The sequence below is a fragment of the Pleurodeles waltl genome, chromosome 4_2, assembly GCF_031143425.1.
Source record: "Pleurodeles waltl isolate 20211129_DDA chromosome 4_2, aPleWal1.hap1.20221129, whole genome shotgun sequence".
In the NCBI taxonomy this organism is placed as follows: domain Eukaryota; kingdom Metazoa; phylum Chordata; class Amphibia; order Caudata; family Salamandridae; genus Pleurodeles; species Pleurodeles waltl.
The window spans coordinates 394,240,187-394,267,958 of record NC_090443.1 but is presented as its reverse complement, the minus strand read 5'-3'; the positions used below and the strand labels follow the sequence as shown (position 1 = coordinate 394,267,958).

Here is a 27,772-nt window from a genome sequence, read left to right as displayed (position 1 = left end):
GTCAATGCTATGTGTGGCAATGGCCTACCGATTCCTTAGCAACCTTCGTAATATGTTGCCTATATCATGTCTCAATGGTTACTTGAGGGCACAACATAAGAAGTGGGACAATCTTTGCTACCCTTGGCATAACTGATGTGTCCAGTCTGGTGAGGATTAGGTATTGCTTATGTGATCATGAAGTAATGGTTTTGTTGTACCACTATTTCTTAAGCTGGTATTTGTTGTAATGGGAAATGTTGTATATGCACTGGCAGTCATGTAGGTTCATGTGTACATGATGTGTAAATGTCATTTTCGTGTGCAATTTGTGTAGTCTGGAGTTAGGTACAGGTAATCATGTCAGGTGTGGTGTGGGTGACATTGGTTTACTCATGTTGTCAAGTCCTGTAACTGTAACTGCATGACAGGTGGAATGGTAGGTGGCCTATGATGTCAACTGTGGCTGAAGTGTAGTTGTTGTGACACTGCACTCAGTGATTGCCTATGAATGTTTCATGTGTGTTGTGTAGGCCATTGTAGCTGCACATGCATTTATGCAGTAATGTGGTGTATCTGTGTTTTGTGTTTGCAGCTATTCCTCTATGAATGTGTGAATTTCATGCCATGCCTGTACTCCAGACATGCATTCTACACATCAGTTGTCACCTGAATGGGAATCCCACTTGTTCTGGCTTCATCAGTTCAGGTACCCATGTTGCCATATTTGTAAAGGGAGTCAGCCAGCCATGTGATATGTATGGCAGGCGCTGTGTGGTCTGTATATAGGGTAGTCTACACTAGCAAGGAACATTACTAATTGAGATGTACTGGTCAGGTGTTGTTTCAGGACATGCACGATGTGTTGTGATCAGTCACCTGCTCTTCCAATAGGTGATGGGAGTGTGGAGAGATATGATCTGGAATATGCTTGATATACCTAATTCTGCCAGGGCATGAGTAGCATGCTGACATGGCTTTACAGGTGTTCAATTGGATTACTCCAGTTGTGCTAACTTACTTGGAATCTGATGTGGATGTGAGGGATGACATAAAGGGGTGGATAGTTGTAACATGTTGTGATGTTGTGACATGACGTAGGATATGTGTAATGCCAACAGAGATAGCCTAGAGATGTTTACCTACAGTTGTGCATGTTTACATGTGTGTATGTAAGGAATGTGATAACCCTTACTCTCCCTCCCGGTCTCTCCCTCCCTCTATCTCTATTTGTGTGCATCAGCATTTGCAGGCGAAGGAGATGGGGGAGAGGTGACTGGGGATGCTGCTGGCCACGGGACCTGGAGGCCTGTGACCACCGACAGCAAAGGACCCAGTGGCCTGGAGGGTGAGTGCCACGGGGAGACCAGATCTTCCGCATCATCCTCTTCTGAATCCTCCTCCAGTGGACACTCCCTGGCGGTGGTGGACCCATTTGGGACCACCTCAGCACCATCTTTGTCCACCAACCCCTTACTACCACCGCCTCCCTGTAGCTCTCCACCCAGTTGTCCGTGCCCGCTCACCCAAGAGGATAGGCGTCTCCTTCACCGCAGGCACCTCTGCCCCTGCCCCAGTCAGCCCTTCTGCCCTCGTGAGAAGGCTATTGACCTCCTGAGGTCCATCTCTGTGGGTCTGTCTACCATTGTGAATGCCAATCAGGGACTTGCAAATCAAGTCCAAAAGAGCAATGTGTTCCTGGAGGGTATTCACAGTGTGGTGGCTGGCCTACAGAGATCCTTTCAGGCTCTGGCCTCTGCACTGACGGCTGCCAGTCACCCTTTGTCTTCAAGCCCCCTCCATCTTCCTCTTCCCAATCCCACACCCCTCTTCCCTGTCCCAGCCAGAGCACACAGACAGACAAGCATGCATCCACCTCAACAGCCAAGGATTCCGCAGACAAACATAAGCACCATAAGACCCACCATCGGCATGCACACAAACAACACCCACCTGCAGAGACACCAACACCCACTACCTGCACAGACTCCCCCACCACTCCTACCTTCACAGACACTACATCAGACACACCTGCAGACCCCACACCGACAATCACCGATACAGCCACGACTCCTATCCTACCCACAGTCAGCACAATAGCAGACCCGCAGACATCCACCTGAGTCACCACATCCTCTGACACCACAACCACAGACCCACCCACATGCAACACATCCACCGTACCTGCAGTCACCACCCCAACAGACAGTCATCCATCCAGTACTGCAACTCCCAGCACCTCCACCCTCTTCCTCCCTAGACACATAAAATCCCACTCTCACCCACCCAACCGACACCCAGCACACAAAAGCATTCCTCACACACACATGCACCCAAAACATCCACCAAGACATCTCCTACAAGCACTTCTCCCTCCAATCCCAAACCCTTTTGCCATGACCGCCCCTATGTGTCAAATAATTTTTTCCTCTCGGAGTTGTCCCTTTCCCCTCCTCCTCTCCCACCCCGTGTGACCTCCAAGAGATCAGTTTCCCTCCCCAAGTCCAGCCCTACCACCTTCAAGTCCTCCCCTGGCCTCCTGCTACTACCAATGCCCTTCCCCCACCAAGAAGTCGTCCCCTCCAAAGTGTTCCCAGCCCTCCTCTAAGCCATGTCCAAAGTTCCCTCTCCCAAGCCCAAAGACTCCCTTCCCAAACCTAAGCCCAAACTCACCCCTCCACCTCCTCCCACCTTATCCCTGAGGTGCCTGTCTACTACTTTTATGCCCCTACCCGTGGAGGTAATTTAGAAGTCAGGAGTCGAGTAGGGGAAGTTAGACATGCCATCTGTGCATGCTGTACTTTCATCTTTGGACTGGCATAAGGGCTTTTATTAATTGTACATAGTTATTTATACATTGTTTTATTTATTTATTTATTCCCATACACCTGGGCCAACCAGTTGTTGGTTCCAACGTTACATATTTGTCCTGCCTGTAATGGTCTTGCCTGCTTTCTTTTGTGTATGTTTGTGGTGGTTGTGCTACCATTTGTGTCTGGGCTGCTTGTGTGAGTGTGTGCTTTGCATTGTCTCGTAGGGATGGCTGGGTATGCTGTGTTGGGATGTATGTGTTTGGGACATTCATTTATGTTGATATTGTGTGTATTGATTTTGTTGGCATTTGCTATTTGGAGTGTGGTGTGCCCTTATGTATTTGTGCTGTGTGCATGCGTGTGTGTGGTGACTTGATGTCAGAACCGCTGTGTGGTGTGTCTGCGTGGTGTGAGATATGCCTCGTTGTATGGCTGTGTGTATTGGTACAATGATGATGTTACGTTGTATTGTTTGTATGTACTGCCAGATGGGGGTGTGTGTCGTGGAGCGTTGATGGTGCCTATGAGGTGTTGCGGTTGTTGTGTAGTCGTGTACTTTGCTGGTGTTGTGTGTTGTGTTTGACAGTGCCGGTGCTGTGTGTCTGCAGTTCGGTGTGTGTTTTGGTAGTATGTGTTGGCCTTGGTGTATGTACTGAGTCTCTGCGTGCGTGTATGTGGCTGTGTGTGAATGTGCGTGTCAGTGTAGGAGCACGTGTATGTATCGCCATCGCCACCCATACCGGGTGTGTGTGTTGTGTGTGCTTCGCGACCTTGGCTTTATGCGATAGTGAGAGGTAAGTGTGTGTACTCACGGTTGCTTGTTCCTGAGTCGTGGGGCGAGCTGGAGCAGCAGGAAGACGTCTAGTTCAGGTTCCATGCCGGCTCCAGACGGGTATGTCTTCCTAAAGGTGAGTGCCTCCATTTATACTGTTGGTTTCTGCCAGGGCTTCCGTGATGGTGCGACCTTGGCGGAAACCTTGGCAGTGTGCAACTTCATAATCTGTCTGGAGGAAACATGGTCTCCGCCGGACTGAAGGTGCTACCCGCCGTCCGTGGCAGCCTGACTGCACTGGCGGTTCTGGCGGTAAATTAACTGTATTCTGTTGTGAAGACCATTATGGTCATAATTTGGCGGTCTTCTCCGCCAGCCTGTTGGCGGTACGACCTCCACCGCCAACATGGCGGTCATAGAACCGCCAAACTCGTAATGACCCCCTATGTCTCAAATATACACCTTTTCTAAAGCAGAAGCCAGTGAAGTGTATTTAGCTTGCAGGATATAGGGCCAGACCTCTTGAGGCCCATGGTTACACAGACTGCAGTGTTTTGTAAATTTGTTCTTTATGTAACAGGTATTTTGGTAATCCCACTACCAGGTAATCACAATAATTCATCCTCCAGAAAATGAAGGCCTGGACAAGGACCTCCTATGGCGACGATGAAATGAAAGGAAGTATTTTTACGACTCTTAAAAGTCAGATACCAGTGGATCATAGCTTGTTAATAAGGTAGGAAAAAGTTAATTCTCAATGGTGATCTCTCCCAAAATACATGCAGGGGACAAGCAGAAGCTCCCAATACTGACTACCACCAGTTTTGAGGCATGCTGTTTTTACTACCAATATCACTAATTAAGACTTGTTGCCATTTAATACGAGGGAGTTGGTATTCCTCCATTTGGAAATGCTAAGGAGGCAGTTCTTTAAATTAAGTGCAGTTTCTTCAGGGTTTTTTTGACGTTTGTGGGTCAACAGTGTATCATCAGAATAAGTATGGATGTAAACTCCAAAAGATTATATGAGATTAGCAAGAAGAGCCATGTACAAGTTAAAGAGTGTTGGGCTTAGCAGGAGCCCTGGGCGGCACCAAACAGGATAAGCTTAGGTGAGTAAGTAGGCCAGCATCACCGACTGGGTCTGGCTCTGTAAAAAGAATGTAAACTAAGGTAGGGCTGTTCCTGATATTCCGACTGCCTAAAGTCTCTGTAGTAAAATGGAGTGGGAGATAGTATCAAGGCTGGAGACAGATCTAGTAAAATCATAGCCACCACTCAATATACATCCAAGGTGTGTCTGATGTCTTCAGTGACTTTTACAAGGACTGTCCTTTGCAAAAATCCGATAACGCTTTGTGCAATAACTTCTTGGATTCCAAATTGCTAATGTGCTAGTTATGGACCTCCATCTCAGTCATTTTGGTAAAGAGAGGCAGTTCGGACGATAGTTAGTAAAGACTGCAGGGTCTAAAAAAAAGCTTCTTTAAAGGAAGCAACAGAATAGCTGTCTTTCATTGGCTTGCTACTATACTAGAGAGTAATGAAGAATTGCAGGTTTGTATAAGATGTGGCAGGATGGTAGAGCTGACTTTAAGTTGCTGTACTAGACAATTTTGTTAACATTTTTTGTTGATTTTAATTCACCATAAAGGTTAAAAGTGGGTGGAGGAGGTTCAATCCCAACAGACTATGGTCCTCATTATGAACCTGGCGGTACGAAGACCGCCAAGGCCACAGTGGCGGTCTCACCGCCGCCGGGCTGCCAGAGAAGACCGCCACATTATGAGTGTGGCGGGTTGTCCTTTGGCAACCCACCACATTTCCACCTGTACCACCAGGGTGGTTGGACAGCCGGGCCGGAGATTAGCATCTCCAACCCGGCAGCCCACTGAAGACCGCCAGCAGTATCACGAGTTGGCTTTCCACGGCAGCAGACAACTCCTGCAATCCCAATCCCTCCCTTCCCTACCAGAACCCGGCACACCTCCTTCCAGTACAGCACCCCCCACCCCTCCGTCCAGTACAGCATCCCCCCGCATACATGCACACACACACCCACATGCACCCCGCATAGACTCATTTACCAACACTTACATACGTGCATTCACTCACACGCATCCATACTCGTATTTACACAAACATTCCTACACAACCCACTTCAACAATCCTACATGCATTCAAACACCCACATACACACACACATTCAAACACCCATACACACATGCATACACACACACATACACACTTACATTCACACACGCAGACAACACCCACTCATACAAGCACACACACCACACCTCACCCTCCAACCGCCTCTCCTGATGGACGATCGACTTACCTTGTCCGACGAGAAGGTCATCTGGCAAGGAACAGGAACAGGAGCTTCCCCCGCCGGCAGCGCCCCGCCATCAGGATATCTCCAGGCCGTATTACAGGTTGTGATACGGCTGGTGGAGTCCTTTTGGCGGGGCGGGGTGGGGACGGTGGTAGAACCACCCATGCGCCTCCGACCGCCAGCACGACTACTGGAGGAATTCCACTCAAATTGTGGCAGAAATCCTTCAGTACCCGTATTATGGTGGTCTTCTGGCGTCCGTGGCTTCAACGGTGTTCTGAGAAGACCAACAAAGTCATAATGAGGGCCTATCTCTGGAGTCTGAGGGATGTACTCCATCAGGTCAATAATTTTGCTGTGGACAAAGAAAGATAAACTGTTGCATAAAACTGTGATAGTTTGGAAGAGTTTTATCTGCTTCGGGGTTGGTGAGATTGTTAAAATGTTTAAACACTTCCCTGGGGGGATTTTTATATTCTAAAATTTGTTTTTGAAAGAACTCTGTCTTTGATTTCCTGATATGTTTATAATAGGAATAGCTTTTCTGCCATAATCCTCTGCTGATGTTTTGTGTTTTCAGTTATTCAGTGTACCACAGGGCTAAGAATTTAGTTTGTCGAGGTTTGAATGCTTTTATTGGTATCACTTGATCCAACGACGATTATATCCTGTCCTCTTTGGCACCAGAGTTGTGTGTGGGGTTGTCCTCAGTGAGCATGACAGGAGGGATGTAGCACTTTATTCCAACCTTGAGTGCTTTTTTCCTGCTTTTGACAGGAATGTTGATGAGGCAGAGAGCTGGAAAGAGCCATATGAAATCTTCAATTTAAAATAAATCAGGCTATGATCAGCCCAAGTCAAAGTGAAATACTTCAAAATTTATGCCAAAGAAGGGGAGCATAATATGGTATCAAATGTTTGCCCAGATTCATGGGTGGACTCCTGAATGTTTTCTAGATGTACAGAGAAGCAGTAAAGCCAAAATTAACAGGGTCTTTGTGATTCTTTATCAAGATGGATATTAAAATCATCCAGAAGAATAATGTATTGGCATTAAGAAGACGTTGCCACTGTTTCATAAAATGAACTGATAAAAAATATTAGCAGGCCTTGTGGGTCTGTAGTTGAGGATGCATATAAAGGAAATTTATGTGATATTTTAAAAATTAGGGTGAATGTTTCTACTCCCTCAACGAGAGGGATGTGATACCCCAAGACTTCAACATATTCTTTAAAGAAGCATGCCACTCCACCACCCCTTTTTGATGTTTTATCAAAATATTAAATAGGGTAGCAGACTGATGAGCAAAGAATATTACTGGTGCAAAGTCATTTTTGATTGTGTCTCTGTTACTAAAACAACAGTCTAAATTTGACTCTTTCATTATATTGTGGACTTCAGAAAAGTGCTTAAATACAGACTGTACATTTGAAAATTGCACATTTCAGAGATGGTGAAGGAGCCTTGGGACACTGACATTGGAATGGCGGCCTTTGGACAATGACACAGAAATTGAGCTGGGCATATTGAAACTGAGACACTGACACAGGGAGATAAACTTTCAAACAGACATGAAGACATTGGCTCTGGTACATGGACATTGCCATTTGAACAATGATGTGGGGACACTGATATATAGACCTTGTGACTGACACTGACATTAGGAGACACACATTGACTCTGACATTTGGATATGGGAAAAGAGACAGTGTCACTCAAAAGGATACTGAAAGTTACACAAGGTCACTGGCACTGGAACATGAGAGCAAAGAGACGTGTATGCATGAACTCAAAGGCTAGGCCTGTGAGATAAACTGGGAGACCATGGACACTTGGATCGGGGCATAAGACCAAACAAATCTATGGTCCAAACCAAAAAACATTGTTCTTTGACAACTCTTAGCACTAAGAGGGGATAGCATTGGCAATTGCTGTTCATCAGCAATAAATCTTAATTTTTGTTCTTAAGACAATAAAGCAGCCTATCAACTTCCAACACAATAATACAATACCAAGTTTCCCTATTTTTTGTGTCATTTATTTTACTCTTGCAGGTTGTTTTTCATCCACGCTACACCCTTTTGTCACTGTTTCCCTATATTTCTTTTTTACCTTCGGTATCCCTTCCTGTCTTTTGGTCTGAGTCAAAGTCTGATAATGAAAATTAACTCCCACCACTTTGAATCATCCACACAAGTAAAGTGCTGACCCAATGATCTGGTATGATGGATGAGCATCTGCTTGGCTAGTTCTAGCTCCCTTTGAATAGTCAAAGTGGGCACATTGCCACATTCACTTGCTGAGCTGTGCCCATGTTTCCCCAGCAAAATATGCTTACCTTGTCTTTCTATTCTGCTCTCCGTTTCATTGAGGTCTCTCCTGCAGGAGGTAGTACTGATTGTTATTAAAATGCGCCTGTAAATGTATTTGTCACACATTTCTCCAAAGGTGGTTCGACAGAGAATACATAACCCCAAGTATATTTGCATTTATATTATATTCAGTTTTTAAGATTTTTCAAAACACCATTTGATACACATTTCTTAAAAAGCTCCCATTGTTCTTTCTCACTTTGCTTTAGAGGGCATAATTTCCCTTTTGTCAAGGTAGAATACTTTAGAAGTACTGCCAAATGTATTGTGTTGTTTAAAATCTCAGTATATAGTGTTTTTAAAGATACTGTAGAGGCAGTCACTCTGAGGCCCCTTTTATGCTACAGTTATCATTTGGGCTCTGTCCCCCCAAAACACCTACCCCTGGCTACGGGCCTGTGCTGGAGAAGGATGTGTCATAAAAGTGAAGGAGAAATTGAAATGCACTTTTTGGTGGAGGAAAAGGACAACGTTTGGTGGTCTGTTATACATTTAAGAGACCTGGACAATTAAATAGTTTATGCACACTTCAAAATGGGGGGAATCTATTCTTTCCAATATTTTATGCTAGGGAGATTGGTTAGTAAAGATGGATTTTAAGGATGTAAGCCTTATAGTATTGATAGCAGAGGAGAAACAGTGTCATTAGTAGTTCAGGTAGCAAATCCAACTTTATTTAATTTGTGAGCATGTTGAGTGGCCTAAGTTTATCTCCATGGTGTTGTACAAAGTACTGAGACCATGGGAGACTTATTTTGGGGAAAGAGGGGTTAGACTGATAATTTATTTAAATGACATTCTAAGAATGTCACAGAGCATGAAGGAGATGAAAGTACATGTTCAGGTTGTAAGGAATATGATATGGGGTTTGGGTTTCATAGGAAATGTGGATAAATCAGTCATAGAGCCCAAGAGAGTTTTAGAGTTTTTAGCAATCCATAAAGATGCTGTTGAGGATATCAAGAAGGAAAATTAAATTAATAAAGGGAAAGTGTGTCAATTATGAATAGGGTAATTGTGGACTTAACAGCATTAGTTAGAGTAGTAGATCTGTTTTTCGTCCTGAATACAACCAGTTTTCCTGGGACCCTTGCACTACATGGCACTGCAATAGAAAAAAGCAAAGGGTTTGCTGGAAGGTATTGTTAAACTGAGACAAGATGACCTTGAAAAGGAGGTGAGGGAGCAAGAAGATGGCTGTATAATTTGGAAGCAAGCAATGGACAAGCACTTTTTGGAGCTAGTCCAGATTTTGTTTTGGACAGATGCAATTTTTATGTAGTGGGCAAGAATAGGTAAACAGAAGGCAAGTGGCAAACAGCAATTGGAAGAGATGTCTCAAAATATAAATTGTTTAGAGATAAAGGCAGGCTGGTTTGGTTTAAAGTGTTTTCAAAGTTCTTTGCAGAAGTGTACATTATTATTAAATATGGCCAATGTTTCAGCGGTGCAGAATATAAACTGTCTGGGGGAAGCAGGTCAAGACCACTGACAGAAGTAATGAAAGAGATTTGGCACTATTGTTTCTAGAACATAAATTATCCCACAAAGAAGCAGTTACCTTATCTGGAGAATGTAGTTGCATATTGAAATTCCAGGTACTTGATAGTTAACAGAAAAATTAAACCCAGGGTTCTTCAGGAAGATCCAGTTGAACTGGGGCCCGCTAGAAATAGATCTCTTCGCTTCTAGGTTAATCACATCACTGATGAATTATTACAGTTAGAGATCTGATCTAGATGCATTAGGATTGCTTCTACTATTTAAAATGATTTGGAAAGTCTTGATGGTGCTTCACGAAATGGTTGTACATTGTTGTGGGTAACTCCATTCTGGGTATCACACCCATGGTTTCCGGGAATTGTGGAGTTAGTAGTGGACTAGCCTGACCTTCTCAATGCAGGAACAGGACTTTTGAAAGAAGTAGAAGAACAACAAACATTGGTATGGAGTGGGCCACTGAATTTTCTTCCTTGGAAAATATACAATTTCCAAGGGATCTGAACAGGTTGAAAGCCTTCCAGAGAACGCTGAGGCACTCCTACAGGAGTCATGTGTCCCAAGACCAAGGAAACTTCATGGAGGAGGATGGCATGTTTGTGTTTGTTGCTGCATTGAAAGGAGTGGAACCCAAAGAGCATCTGTAATAGAGTTCATTGGTTTTTTGACAGTTGTCTTCAAAGTGGTTAAGTTAAAGAATCACAAATTGTTGCAGATCTGTGGTTCCAGCATGGTATTCTTTGATTAATGGTAGATCTATTGATAAATAAGCTTTGGCGTGCAAGGTTTTAAAAGAAATGACGTTAAAAAGACCCTCAGAGTAAGTGCCGTTCCTTTTGAAATATTGAAAATATGTTTGCCATATCTCAAAGGCAGCTAGTTAACAGATAACTATGTTTGAAATGATTCATTTGGAAGTTAGCTTTTTTTGTTGTTTAATGTCTTTCAGGATGGTTTTGGATGGTCAGGAGTTGGAAGTGAGTAGTAGGTTTTTCATTTCGGGTAGTGAATTGGTTATGGTGTTGCATACAACAAACACAATGTGTGAGTTGATTTTTATTAAGGTTTTGATTTGGCAGGGCAGTAGAGGACAAAAGAAGGGCTAAAGCAAGTGTAGAAAGAAGAAGAGGAAGAGATGAAAGATCTCAGAGTCTTAAAAGAAAGAATGTTTGGGTTCAAAGAGGTTATAAAGGACATCACTCATTCTGATTTTAAAGGCTACTTTGCTTTATGATCAATGTGCTTTAAAAAGCTGTGAGGAGTGACAAATAAGGAGTCATGCATAATGTTAGATCCCATTTCTTTTTTAAGATTCTTGTAACTAAACATTGGAAAATTGTCATTTCCACAATAAAGGAATGAGATGTCACACTATCAACAATGGTTGAGGAATTTGGCTTAGATTTAAGTTTCCATATTTGACAATGACAAATTTCTTTTTTCACTATTGTCAGGCTTCTGTATAACCATTCATACGGATATGTCTGCCTGCCACAGACCTCTATTGTCATGTCTGTTCATTGTTCTTTAGTAATAAGAAAAACAGATGATGTTTTGTTAACTTTATGAAATTGGGTTATTTTACTTTACACTTTTAAACGTAAAACAGTATTGTGGGGTGTTTTTGCTTATAAATTCATCATTCATATGTGTATAATCCCATCAGGCTTGAGATGCGTGTCACTACAGAGGTTCAATAAGATAAGACCAAACAAATCAGAGGCTTAACTGTTTCTACTGTGGCAGAATTATGCTGATTTGCATAATATTGGTCTCCTTTGTAATAGCACTGGCAGGTTAAACATGTTGCCTAAAGTCTTTCTATCTATCAGTTAAGCATTTGTTTCAGACATTTCCAGCTCACATCTATTTCTTGCTTGGGTAAGAAACTACCCATAAGTGGAATTCTTCTTCTCCTTGATCAAATGTTGAGGTATGTTCCTAGCCTGCAATTATGCAAGAGTACATTAAAGCATAAACCACAGTAAAGAACAGGAGAGCCATCATCTTCAATGATGAAGGTCATGCAGCCTGTGACCAAGATGCAGGGCAAGCCAATATTGAAGGGCCATTGTCACAAACACCAACTCACAATAAAATATCCAAACATTCTGCTACCATTTACTGACAGCCCAGAGCAGGTGGTAAATCCGAGTGATAATCTGCACGGAACTGAGAATACCATTTGTAATTTGACCCAGAAAAAGGGGGTCTGTATGGATATTTCCCATTCTGTGGAGATTAATTCAGAAAAACTGGATTTTGGGTGCACCTAAATCCAGCTCACCTGTACTCAAGGCTAGTCAGACAGGCTCTTGCTAGCTTGACTTAAGTAATTGGACATCTGCTGATGACTCTGCATACATCATTTCTATACGAGCCTGCCCACTCTCAGATAGCAAGGCCTGTTGCAGCCTACCTCTGGGAGTCCGTTGATTGAGGTCCACTCCATGTTTTGCCATTTCTTGAATCACCTCGATGCGTCCTAGCATACAGGCCAGGAACAATGGACTCCTCCCAACCACATCCTGTTCAAACAGCATCTGACCAACCTTCTCATGAGTCGGATCTTCCGGGTCTTCAAAGAGCTGCTTCAAACCCTCTACATCCCCGGCCAATGCACAGCTGAGAACAGGGTTTTCTCTTTCTGTTTCTGGAACCATTGTGTCCATAGGCTCCTGCACACATTGGAAAGGTTATGGGTTATTTATTGCTTTGCTTCTGCATGCTGCCAGTCCCAGGCAAAAACATTGTAGAACATTGAGGGAGAGTATGGAGTATGGAAGGATGTCCATATGACAACATTTATTGCAACAACTTTTCTGCCAGAATCTTAAACCCATTTAAACAGCATTCTACAAAAAATCAGCCTGCATCTAATCCCACTATCAAGCAAGTGTAATAATGTGAATCCACACCAGATGAAGATATGTGGTAGGAGGTATTTATTACAGCCTCAACCAACAGCCAGCATATCAACTGTCATCCAGAGAACCCTGCATCACAGAACCTCAGAACAAGCTGGTTCCATGCCCAGTGTTCTGGCATGGAGCCATGTTACATCATTACAGCAAGCAACTCCAAATGCTCAGCAGCAAAAGTTAGAATACTAAATGCATGGTTTCATTTAGGAATCAAATGCAGGGCTCATGTTTTTGGGCAGCCATGTTACATCATTACACTTCTTCCTCTTTACATTAGAACAGAAGTAACATGAGAACAAAAACACATTTGAACAGAAAGAAAAAGAGGGTAGAAAGAACTACACAAAATCACGCAAATGTAAAGGAAACCTGCGTGTTCTGACACTCCTACGAGTATGATCAGACCTTAAATCAATGTCAGAGGGAAAACGATAAGAAGTATCATCTCTCCTGTCGGCCACACCACACCCCCCAAAATGTGCTACACGACTATGATTCCAGATGCGACCATCATCCGTCTTGACAGCATTTTTAAACAGCTTAATGATAGTTTTTGGAGAGGTATATTTTGACCAATTTTGACACCCAACAGGAGCTTTGACCTTTACTTTATCTCCAACCTCAAAATTTGTAACTTTCGCATTATTCCTTTTATCAACATAAATCTTCCTCTTGCTTTGCAGAGACACTTCTTTGTCTCTCCATTCCCCAATACCATTGTTTTTCAAACCCTTCCCAGCAACCATCCAGCCAGGACACAAACAAGTATTTGGAGACCTTCCCCTGAGCAGTTCAAAAGGAGTCTTCCCCGTTGATGCATGAGGAGTGTACCTGTAAGCTGTTATACGACCCTGCAGTTCTTTTCTCCAATCTAAACAGTTTACCTTTGCTAATTGTATACTCTCTTTTAAAGTCCTGTTAAATCTCTCCAAAGCACCATTCGCCTCTGGATGATATAACGCAATTTTTTTATGTACAATTCCACATTTTACAAAATACTCCTCCATCTGAGCAGAACAGAACTGCGGACCATTGTCAGAAAGAATAGAGTTAGGAAAACTCTCGCGTTTGAACACAGATTCTAAAAAACTGATCACAGATTGAGAAGTGATCTCTCTCACCAAACTCACCTCCACCCATCGTGAATACAAATCCAGCAACATCAACAGGTAAGGAGTCTGATGTTCTCCATGCAATGGCCCCACAATACCGATAGCTAATTCATCCCATGGACTTTTTGGTAAACTTCTACAAACCATAGGTGAACATCTTGGTTTGAGCACCTTATCACTAGCTTGACAAGGTGTACACTCCCTAACAGTACGTTCCACCATCAAATCTAATCCAGGCCACCAGAAATCCTGACGGATGCGCTCTTTGGTTTTAGAAATGCCCATATGCCCTTCATGAGCCATGTTCACGATGACTTCTCTCAAACTCAATGGGGGAATCATTCTTGTGCCCCTCATTAGAATACCATCAACAACGGCTAACTCATTTGCAACTAACGACCAAGGTTTAACCAGACTTCGAGACTTATGCTGTTCCAAAAGAGACATCACAGAACACAATTCACTATCCTTTTGCAACTCATCCCTCCATTCATCTTCCTTTACAGCCCCCAGCGTAACATCACAAACTCTTATGCCACACTCAGCATCACATTGATGATTTTCATCCTGAGATTTATCATTCCCTACCACCTCCACCAATCTCGACAGACAGTCTGCCGTTACATTTGTCTTTCCCGGAATGTATTCAAACATGAAGTTATACTCCTGTAAGGAAATGACCCATCTCCTGATCCTCGAGGAAATTGAGTCCAAACCCTTCTTCTCAAAAATTTCTTTCAGGGGTTTATGATCAGACCTGACTACGAAAGAAGATCCCCACACAAATTTTCTGAACTTGTTTATGGCCTAGAAAATTGCCAACGCTTCCTTCTCTATAACAGAATACCCTATCTCTGCCCCTTTCAAGCATCTTGAAGCACAAGCTATTAGCACCTCTTGGCCCTTCCTGATCTGAAAAAGAAGAGCACCCAGCCCCTTTATACTCGCATCAGTAACAATGAAAGTGGGATTCCCAGGTACAAAAGCTTGTAAGTTTGGTGCATTCCTGAGATAATTTTTTACTTGTTTAAATTCTGTACCACACTCTTCCGTCCAAACAAACTCTGCATTCTTACACATCAACTTCCTTAGATTTACTGTCTTATCTGCAAAATTTTGTATAAATTTGTTATAAAATTCTGCCATACCTAAGAATGAAGAAACCTCATCTTTTGTACACGGTTCTTTTAACATTTCGATAGTGTCCACCAAATCCTTTTTAGGACTCACCCCCTGCCATGAAATATGATGACCCAAATAGTCCAGTTCAGTGACTCCAAATTTAAATTTGCTTCGCCTAAGAGATAACCCAGCATCAAGCATCCTTTTAAGCACAGCATGCACCCTCTCATCATGTTCTCTCACGTCTCTCCCACATATTAATACATCGTCCTGGTAGCACTTTACGCCTGAAATGCCTTTAAAAAGATCTTCCATAATCCTCTGGAATACTGAGGCCGCAGAAACCAGCCCAAACGGCATACGCAAAAACTTGAAGGCCCCCATTGGCGTAATAAAAGCCGTTAAATCTTGACACTCTTTACTCAACGGAACCTGATGGTCTGCTGATGCCATATCCAGAGTGGTAAAATAACAAGCACCATCCAACGATGATACTAATTCCTCAATATTGGGAAGTGGGAACTTGTCAACCACCACTTCTTTATTTAAGGCACGAAGATCCACACATAGACGGATTTCATTATTTGGTTTACGTGCCACAACAATGGGAGCTAACCACTCCGTTGCCTCTACAGGCTGTATAACACCAGTGGACAACAATTTATCTATCTCTTTTTGTACAGCGTCTTGGACACAAATGGGAATGCGTCTAACTTTTGCCACAACTGGTACTGCGCCCTGTTTCAACTTAATATGGTGATTGTACCCCTTTAAACACCCCAAGGTGTCACTGAACAATTCCCCAAAAGCTCTCACAAACTTGTTTTCGTCACCCTCAATAGATTGTACCTGAACAGATGGATGTGCATTAGGATTGAGAATGACACCCAAACGTGCTTGATGACTCCAGCTCAACAAATTGTCACCCCTCTCAGCAACATAAATCCTAGCATCAGTGAACCTACCATTGTACTCAATGCAGTCATCAAAATAACCTAATAACTTAATTGGCAACCCACCATAACCCGTAGGTTTAATATTAGGTTTGAACAGTTTCTTCCTTCCTTGAAAATTCTTCAAAAAAAGATCCTTTGAGAGAAACGTGATGAGAGAGCATGAATCAAATTTCATTTTGACTCTAACATCCCCCACCAAAACCCATTCAGAGGGATGTTCCACCTCACTCTCACTAACTTGAAAACTGACTTCCTTTATTTCTGATCTAGAACCTCTCCTATTCCTCATCCTACAATTTTTCCCAAAATGTCCTCTTTTTCCGCAAACATTACAAGTAATCCTATTAGCAGGACACTCACTTGCATTAGCCATGTGTCCAAATTTTCCACATCTGTAGCAATTTCCTTGAAAAGGTGTTGCAAACCTCCTATTCCCCTGTGTCTTTTCTGCGCTATTTTCAATTACAACACCTTTCTCACGGACACCCTCATACTTTTTTTTCTTCTCATCTTTTTGTATGACTTGACACTCCACTTCTTGTGCTTTTACACTGACCTTGTCTTCTTTATGTGCTTTACTTAGTTCTCCAACACACTTTAACATATGCTCTACCCTTTTTGCAATACTAACAACCTCATCCAACGGTGGCTCGTCCTTTAGCCAGAGTTCTTCCCTCACTTTATCACTGCAACACCTCAGCACAAACTGATCTCTAATCCTTTCTTCTACCAACGCCCCAAATTTACAACTTGAAGCCAACTTCCGTAACGCCGTAATATATTCTTCAACACTCTCCTCTTTCCCTTGCTCCCGCAAACCAAAATGGTACCTTTCCATAATAGTACTAATCTTTGGCAAGTAATGTAAATCTAGTTGTCTTGCACATATTTCATATTCATTCAACCCCCTCTGATCAGCTTGCGACAATGGAGGTAGATTTTCCAACACCTCCTGTCCTTCACCCCCTAAACAATGTAACAAAAGTGCCTGCTTCGTTTCACCACTCAAATTCGTACCACACACCCTGGCATAATTCTCAAAAATCTTTTTCCATTTCTTCCACTTAATAACCGGTTCTCCTGGATCTGACAAGAAAAACGGCGGCGCCGTAACATTCTGCATACTCACAAGAGGTGTAAAACACTTCTTCCCCACAATATATTCCAAACCCTACTAGTTGCTAAAAGTACTTAAAGTCCAAAAGGTTTCCCAGTCACCGTATGACCCAGCACGATGCCGCTATATCAAACACGGGTCTTCAGGTGTGTTTGTCACCGCAGAGACGACCTTTTCAGTTTACTTCATTTTACAACGCCCAATACTTGTATTCCACAAGTGCAATAAAGTTTCCAAAGAAATGTATATTCCCGTGACCACAAACCAATATAGTGATCCTTATCCAGTCTCCGTCTAAGTTTCAACTTCCAATAGACCGTCGATGTTCTTCTACGATGTCCTCCAACAAATGCGCTGTAAAAAAAAATTTTTTTTTAACTAAAAAAAAAATCCTTCTTCCTCATCTAAGATGGCCGCCACGAAACATTTAGTCCGTTTTCTTCAGGCAGTTGGGCTTGCTTTCTCGGATCGTTTTCCTCACTCAAAATGGCCGCAACCAAACATCGAGTCTATTTTCTTCAGTCAATCTGGCTTGTTTTTTCTCCTTTCACCACACTCAAGATGGCCGCCAACAATTCCCACAGCTTACAGTCCTTTTTCAATTGCTCACTGACCTTCTGACGTCATGAAGCATCCAGAGACCACTTTGATCCTTAGTAAATGCTCAAACAGCTTTCCACAAAGCCCCTACAACCGCAATTTCACACTTTTCTCCGCTAGAACATGCTGCAAGACGCTCGATCCTCTCCCAGCACGTCTCTGTAAGTTATCTCTGTTTTTCTCTTAAATAATCCAAGCTCTTCCTTCTTTGTTGTTGTTGAGGCTGTCCCTTCCTCTGGGTTCCTTTTTATCCCACCTTCGTCGCCAGTGTAATAATGTGAATCCACACCAGATGAAGATATGTGGTAGGAGGTATTTATTACAGCCTCAACCAACAGCCAGCATATCAACTGTCATCCAGAGAACCCTGCATCACAGAACCTCAGAACAAGCTGGTTCCATGCCCAGTGTTCTGGCATGGAGCCATGTTACATCATTACAGCAAGCAACTCCAAATGCTCAGCAGCAAAAGTTAGAATACTAAATGCATGGTTTCATTTAGGAATCAAATGCAGGGCTCATGTTTTTGGGCAGATATTTATGAAGTATTCCATTTAAAATATCAATACTTGCAGTTTATATTTTTTCAAAACATATATCTGCACTCTATCTTTCCAGATGAAACTTGTCTGCACCCTTTGTCATTTTAATTGTAGTAATAAATATGGGGATGTGTGTTTACATACATCTAATAATTGCACAGTGGCAATAGTCAAGCTCTGCAGCAAAGCCCTTCTGCAAGCATGTCAGAAGCATGTGCACATCATGGGTTGGGCAGCTATAGTTGTTTGTTTGCAGGGCCTGGACACCGGCCAGGACTGCACCAACCCCTGAAGTGCTCAGGCAAAGAGCATGCACAGCAAGACTTGTCTGCCACGAATTGTTGGACACAGCACCTGGCCACAGGCCAGGAGCTGCAGTCAATCCCGGCCTGCTGGAGATAAAAATTAAGTGCATCATATGAAATTCACTGAGAAAAAAAACGCACTTAAAACTGACTTTTATTCTGGCTCAAACACATGCCAGTTATGGATGTGGACGCTTGTGCTGTAAATTGTTTTTGTGTAGCTGTACCAGTTTCAAATAGTTGTTCTGTGTATGGCAGACATTGTTATCTATCTATCTATCTATCTATCTATCTATCTATCTATCTATCTATCTATCTATCTATCTATCTATCTATCTATTCACTTAAAAAAACAAAGGTTACAGGGACGTTATAGTTAGGTTCTGACTTTACTCACAGAAAAACATAGAAATTCTGCAGTTATAGTACAAGTAACTATAACCCGTGCCCTAAAGTAACTATAACTTGCGCCCCCGCCATGCACAATTTTTTCTTCAATAATTTAGGGCCAGATGTATCAAAGGGTTTTTCCTATTCTGTGTCAATGGGAAAATGTGTTCGTACATATGGCCCTTAATTTCTAATGTTTCACTGATATTTTTATTGACGTTATAAAAGTTGTCATGAGTGATGTAATATCTTGGGTAATTAGCAGTGCCTCCGGAGGGCCCAAGTTATAGTTACCTTAGTGCGTGAGGTGCATGAGTGTGTCAGTGGGTCTGTGAATGGGTGTATGAGTGACTGAGTGGGTCTCTGAGTGTGTGTACAAGTGTCTGTCTGGGTCTGTGAGTGGGTGTGTGAGTGTCCAAATAGGTCTGGCAGTACGTGTATTAGTGTATGAGTGAGTGTGTGAATATATATATATATATATATATATATATATATATATATATATTTATTTATTTTTTGGTTTGCGACTCCATTGCAACATTACACTGGGGGGGGGGCACAATGGAGTTGCGACTTGCACTCATGGCCAACAAAAGCGCTTTTAACCTTTTAAAACTAATAAAGCATACCTTAGACACCCATGAACAATCCCTATGAGTACCTCTATCCTGACCCCCTTCTATTGTTTTCTGCCTCAACTTCCATCCCCCCGGGACCATGGCCTGGTTCATAAAATGGTGGCTGCAACTTTCAGCACAGGTTGCAGCCAGCCAATCACACTACTGTTTCTGCCACGCGGAGTTGCGACGCTCTGTGCAGGAGTCGCAATGGATCTGCGCTCTACGTATATAAATTTGTTTTCCACTTCATTACAAGAAAACCACTGAACAGATTCATAGCAAATTACAAAAAGGTCGCTTTCTGGACCAGGACCTAGATTTCTGCCAAAGTTGATGTAATTCCGTCCAGTGGTTCGGGCACTATCCTTATGGAAAAATGAATGGGGAAAAAGCGTTTTGGGGCCACCCTTTTTCGGGCCCGACTCGATGGATCAACCTAAAACTTTCCAGACAGCAGCTCATGTGAGCGTCCAATTTTTGGGGAAAATGTTGTGAAGATTCATCAACAGGAACCAAGGATATAGGCAAGTAAAAAAATGCTTTTTCTATAGAAAGTAGGTCCTAACTATAACTACTTAGTGGTGACCACCACTAGGTATATATATATATACATATAAATATATATATATATATATATATATATATATATATATATATATATATATATATATATATATATATATACATATATATAAATTAACTGAAAAGCCCAAAGGTTACAGGGACATTATAGTTAGGAAATGGAATTAAAAAACATTGAAATCCACTTAAAAAACCTAAGGTTACAGGGATGTTATAGTTAGGCTCACATTTTAAATGTACAAAACCATAGAAATTCACATTTTATAGTTACAGTTATCTCAAGTAAGTATAACACGTGCCCAAAGAAGTCATCAGTGCTGTGTGGTAATTAGCAGTGCATGGCGAGTAACTTTCCAACCATTTGGGGACTCACCAAATTCTTTCTAGGCCTATAGCATTTTCTACATTTTGAGATGATGTAAACTTTTGAGGCGGTGCAAAGACAAAAAGGGGTCCCAAAAGGCCTTTTTCCACCAATGCATTTCCATAGACTATTGTATTTGACGTAGAGCGAAAACGGCTGAATGAAATTTGGCCAGATTTTACATTGTGCCGCTGAGATGAGGCTTTTTGAGTACTACAGTTAAGTAGGGTAAGTATTTTTTAAGTTATAAGGCACTTAAAATTAGTGACATCTGTCACTGTGGTAGTTTGTTGAATTTCAATCACTTTTGTGAAACTACTCAGAAACATGGCCGTAAATGTAATTGAAAAAATATATTTTTTAAAAGTATAAATAAATTTCCCAACCTATTACCACTTTAAAAAAAGTGGTAATAGGTAAGGAGCCTAGTACTTACCTATATCTAGGGCCCTAACACTAAACACAGCACAAAGGTAGTACACACAATATGGCTGCCTTTTCAGTCTCAAAAAACAGCAATTACCCAGTTATATATTGGCTTGTCATTCCGGTGTACCACAGTATACTGCAAAGTTATCACTGTATACCATGGCCCAAAATATAACTAAGGCCTAGCTGTATTATTGGATTGCCATACCCTTGTATCACCAATGGTGTCGCATGGGCAATGCAATACGTCAGTCAGATTTACAAAGGCCATCATGTGTGGTCCTGCGTTGATTGTTAAATCTGGAGAAACGCAAGGAAGCGCAATTCGATGTTTTGTGTTACTCTGCAAATTATAATAAACACTACTACTAAATGTCACATACCTCTGTATGCCACACCACTGTAGTTGCTCCACTTTATGCTATTCCTCTGTATGCCACTCCAAGCCTCTCCACTGTAAAAGACTTCACTCTAGGCCACGCCACACTATTACACTGTATGCAATGCCACTGTACACCCCTCCAGTCTAAGACGCTTCTCTATGAGCCAGTCCACTGGGCAATACTCCACTCAATGCTATTCGACGCCACTCCAATGTGTCACTCCACGCCACTTCATTCTGCACTATTCCATTCGACCCTACTCCAATGTACACCACTCTACTATATCCTATTACACTCTACCCCATGGCCACTGAATGCCACTCCATTTTACAGCAATCAATTATACGTCACTCCACTGTACGCTACTCCACTATAAACTATTCCACTCTATGCTATTGCACTGTATGCAACTCCACTCTATGCCTCTTCAGTGTACGCCACTTCACTGTATGTCACTCTGCTATACACTACTCCAGTATATGCTATTCCACTCTATGCTACTCCACTCTATATTGTTCCACTGTGTGCCACTCCACTCCACTGTACGGTACTCTATTCCACACTACTCCAGTATATCGTACTCTACTCAATGCCACTTCATTTTATGCTATTCGACTGGGCCCAACTCCAGGGTACGGTACTTCACTGTATGCTATTACACTCTACCCCCACGTCACTGATCGCCACTACATTCTACACCACCCCATTATACGCCATTCCAGTATACACTATTACACTCAACACCACTCCACTGTACAACACTCCCCTCTATGCCACTCCGGTCTATGCTATTCCACTGTATACAACTCCACTTTACGCCAGTCCACTCTATGCAATTACACTGTATGCAACTCCACTCTAGTATGCCACCTCACTCTATGACACTCCGCTTTAGGCTACTTTAGTATATGCTATTCCACTCTACGCCATTCACTGTATGCCACTCCACTCCACTCTATGCTATTCCACAGTATATCATTCCACTGTATGCTACTTCACTCTACGCCACTCCAATGTATGCCACTAGACGCTACCCTACTTGATTCTACGCTATTTCATTGGACACCACTCTACTGTACGCCACACCACTGTATGCTATTACACTCTACCCCATTCCAATGTATGCCATTCCAGTCTACACCACTTAACTGTACGCCATTGCACTGTATGCTACTCTACCACACGCTATTCCAATCTGCGCCACTCAACTATATGCTATTCCACTCTACGCCACTCCAGTGTAGACCTCTCCCCTCTAAGCCAATCCATTCTACACTAGTCCATTGTACACTCCAATGTACACAACTCCAGTCTACACCACTACAATGTATCCCACTCCACTCTACACTATGCTATTCTACGCCACTCCACTCTACACTATTCCAGTGTATGTCAGTCCATTATATGCTATTACACGTAACTTAAGTCTTTTCCCCTTCACTGTATGGTTTTCCACTCTGCCCCACTCCACAATATACTCCACAATATACCACTCCACTATATGCTATTACACTTTACCCCACTCTACAATACACCACTCCAGTCTAAACTACTTCACTCTCAATTGAACACTTCTACAATATACACTATTACACTTTACGCCACTTCACTGTATGCTACTACGTCTATACACTATTACACTTTATGCTACTCCATTATATGGCACTCTAGTTTACGTTACTCCACTGTACGCTATTCCACTTTTTGTTACTTCAGTGTATGCTACTCCACTCTACGTCACTCGTGTACTCTCTTCCACTCTATCTAACTCGACTCTACAAAACTCTACTACACTCTATGCCACTCTAATAGACTCTACTCCACTCCATCCACATATACTCCATTGTCCAAATTTGCACTCAACTCTATGCATGTGCACTCAATTTTACAACACTCTACAACAGTTTCCAACACTGTATGACACAGCACTTCACTTTATGATAAATCATTTCTATTCATACATTTCTCTAACTGTTCGCTACGCCACTTCAATGTATGCCAGCCCACTCTATGCTAATCCACTGTATCCTACTCCACCCTACCCCACTCCAGTTTAACTATTGCACTTTATGCCACTCCAATCTTCGACACTCCACTGTACAGTATGCCATTGTACGCTATTCCAGTGTATGCTACTCCACAGTGCATGCCAATCTACTCTACACTGCTCCATTGTATGAATTACATGACTCCACTCTATCAAAGTCTACTACACTTCATGGCAGTCTACAATGTTCTACTTCACTCTACCCTTGTACGCTCCACTGTCCAACTCTATACTCCACACTATGCCTGTGCACTCCAATGTAGAACACTCTATTCCACTATACACTTTTCTATATGAAACAGCACTCCACTCTACTGTACGAGACCCTACTCCAATTTATAACAGTTTACTACCTATCCTACACCAGTACACTCTACTCAATGCCACTCTACTGAATGACAGACAAATACACTCTATTGTACTTTAATCCACACTACGTTACACCACTCCACTCGACTCCACTCCACTGAACAAGACTTTACCTAACTCTACGCTATTATACAACAATCAACTCTACACAGTACCACTGTTTCACACACTTCTGTACTCTATGCAACCACTCTACAACACTCTACTACACTGTATGCTACTCTCTGGCACTTTATTCCTGTCTATACCCATTCACTCTACTGTACAATACTGTACTATACTGTATGGCAGTGTACAACACTCTACTCAACACTACTCTACGATACTCTAGTCCATTATACAACACTGTACACAACTGTTTGTATGCCACTGCACTCCGCTTTACTATACTCTACTGACACAGTATCACACTTTACTCCGCTACTCCATTGTATGGTATTCCACTCTACTTCACTCTGTGCCATAGTATATTATAACACTGTATGCCAATCCATTCTACTACACTGTATCTTACTGTACATCCCTCCACTCTAACAAAATAAACAAGATTATATGCTGCTCTATTCTACTGTAGTCTACACCACTTTCCAATACTGTACAACACCCCACTAGTCTCCTGTACAACATGGTACTCTAATTTATTTATGACACTTTACTTGACTGTATGCTACACCACTCCACCCCACTATAGTCTATGACAATCTACTCCACTCTGACACTTTACTGTACTCTATACAACCCCACTCCAGTGTATTCCAATACACCATACTCCACTCTATTACACTTTATCCCACTCTACGCCACTGTACTTTGATCTATGCCACTCGACTGTCCGAGACGCTACTCCACTGTATGCAACTCCACTCTACAACACTTTACTACACTCTATGACACTCTAGTCCACTCTATTCCCATCCACTTTACACCACTGTACTACACTGTTTAACACTTGACGGCACGCCACTCAACTTCTCTCTACGATACGCCACTCCACTGTATGACACAGCATTGCACTCTACGTCACTCCACTTCACTGTACTCTATGACACTCTACCTGATGATACTCACTCTATGACACTTTACCTTGCCTACTTCACTATAAAACACTCTACTCCACTCTGTGACAGTCTACGACACCCAAAACTATTATTTGACATGCCATTCCACTGTACAACTCGCTGCTCCAGTCTACAATACTTGAATCCACTATATGAGAAACCATGCCACTAACCTATATGACACTTTACTCCACTGAACTTAATTCTATGCCACTGCACTCTACTACACTCTAGAACATTCTACTTAATGACACTCCACTCCACTCCACCACACTCCATTTCATGACACTCCAGTCAACGACACTCCACTGTACAACACTCAGCTCTAATGTTGGACACGCCACTCCACTGTACAACACGCCATTCCACTCTATGATATTCCATTCCACGATATGATACACCGTGCCACTCCACTGTATAACACTTTACTCACTGTACGCTACATCACTCCACTCTACTCTACAATACTCCAGTAAACCACACTCTCCTTAACTGTACAGTACTGTACTCCACTCCACTTTATGACACTCTAATCAGTGACACTCCACACTGCGATTTGAAAAACATTTTATCAAAAAATAAAAACCATTAACATACAAAGAAAAAAATCCAAGATTAATGATAATTTATAGTTCGAAATACCTTATGTATTCCTCGATACAAACCCAACTTAAAAAACACAAACATTAAAAATTGCAAAGTTAAAATGATAAATTCCAGGCCTCGAAAATTCTACTGGTCCACTCACTATGGTGAGTCATTTTTTATCAGTTTTAGCTATTTTTAGGACCTACTCAACCCTTCTAGTAAGTAGAACAGGTGTCTGGTTGACAAAAAACAGGTGTTATGTTTGGTCAGAATGTAAAGGAGGCCTTTTAATCTTTTCCTTGTCACATTTGCTCTGTAGTCAGAGACAAAGATCAAAAGTCAGTTTGTCTTACAATTTTGCTTCTGTCTACAGAGTTCCAGGATTTTGTCAAATTTTTCCTAACAACATTCAAATAGCTAAGCCAACTGTACAAACATTTCAAAATAATTCAGTAGTTGTGAAAGCCTATTGTTTGTACTTCTATGTGATGAAAAAAATATTTTAATAGGTGATGTCATGTGCAAAGAATAAATGTTTTCTGAAATCCGATTTTCACAGATTTTTTAATACATTTTATATCTACCAGTAAAGCTGCAAGTTAGTGGGTAGGGCTTTGGACATTTCATGGAAATTTTCTCTCTGTAAATGACAGTGTGCAATTACATCATGCTTTAGTAATATATTTATTAAAAATTTGTGTTTAAAAATAAACCTAGAAACACTCCTGCCTTGGTAGCAATGCTACTAGTAATCTAATAGGCAAGTAATGGATCATGTATGCCCTATATGTTGGCTAGATCCTTTTTATACATGGAGCAAACGTTTAGTCAGTTTAATCAAACAAAGATGTTTTTGGTACAGCAGAAATACTGAGCTCACATATTTGAAGGTGCACTTATGTGTGACAATGAAGAAAAAGGTGACTGTAAACTAAAATATTTGCCTAGGATCACAAAATTGAGACCTGTTTACGGGTCAAGTACATTACAGTTATGGTCAAGTAGATTATTCAAGTTACTCAACCTGCAGGTCTAGTAGCATTTTCATGATTTTACGAGGTCTGAATTCAATTCATAATGTATGCGCACCTTCAAATTACTAGTAGTGCATCTCAAACACAGTCTTGTCACTTCACTCGCAACATTACATTACCTATATCTTTTTTCATGCACTGCTTATACCCTTGCATAATACATCACTTAATAGTATGTGAAATTATAGCATTCATAACAAAACTTATAACTTCTAAACTGACATTATTTGTCAAAACACAGTGTATAGTAGAGTGGCGAGTTATATTCAGTGTTGAGTGGTTAGCGAGCTGAAAAGAGTGTGTAATGAAGTCTGCTACTTATAATAATTTGAAGGTGGTGGATAAATCGTAAATGAAAGTCCTAACTATGATTTCAAGATTTATTTTATATATATATATATATATATATATATATATATATATATATATATATATATATATATATATATATATAAACCAAAGGTTACAGGAATGTTATAGTTAGGCTCAGTTTTTAAACATACAAAACCATAGAACTTCACCTGTTATAGTTATTTCTAGTAACTTTATCCCTACCCTAAGGTAACTATAACTTGCGCCCCCTCAAAGATGTCATCAGTGCTGTAATTTGTGGGGTAATTAGGAGTGCATGGCGAGGGTGCGAGTATTAGTTACCTTAGGGCGCGAACTTTAAAAAAATGGAGCGTAACTATAACGTCCCTATAACCTTTGTTTTTTTAAGTGAATTTCTATATATTTTTTTAATTCTATTTCCTAACTATAACGTCCCTGTAACCTTTGTTTTTTTCAGTGAATTTCTATGTTATTTGTAACGTAAAGTAATTTTCATTACTATACGTTAATCCAACAACACCGATTGAAGGCCGGTGAGCGGCAGTGGTTGGCTGCAGAGCATGATAATATTAATATAATATTTGTAGTAAACTTTTTGATGAAAAAACTGTGCATGGCGGGGGTGCGAGTTACAGTTACCTTAGGGCACGGGTTTAGTTACTTGAGGTAACTCAAACTATAACCAGTGAATTTCTATGGTTTTGTACATTTAAAATGTGAACCTAACTATAACATCTCTGTAACCTTTGTTTTTTTAAGTGAATACATATATATATATTGATAGCATAAACGGTCACTCAAGCCTAATCACCAGCCTGCTGGACTACGGCAACACACTCTACATAGGAATCACAATGCACCTCCTGAAGAGACTACAGACCATACAGAATTTAGCAGCCACACTCATCCTCAACCTCTCCAAACAGACCCACACCACCCCCCATCCTCAAGAGGTTCCACTGGATCCCCATTCAGAAGAGATTTCAATTTAAGATGCTGATCCACATCTACAATGCCAGTCACAATCAAGGACTAGTATACATCAACCACCATCTGAATTTCCAGCAACCCTTCAGACACCTGCGCTTCCCTTCCCTCTCCCTCGTACACAACTCCCCCCAT

At 41.7% G+C, this 27,772-nt stretch overlaps 1 protein-coding gene across 1 annotated transcript in view; it reads right to left on the bottom strand.

The window, feature by feature from the left end:
• The window catches only part of ANKRD45 (ankyrin repeat domain 45), a 485,557-nt gene that overhangs the window by 416,292 nt on the left and 41,493 nt on the right, over positions 1–27,772 (bottom strand). Inside the window, exon 2 of the mRNA XM_069233340.1 lies at positions 12,195–12,453. Within this exon, the coding sequence (XP_069089441.1) occupies positions 12,195–12,453 (259 nt within the window). The remainder of the gene's footprint in view (positions 1–12,194; positions 12,454–27,772) is intronic.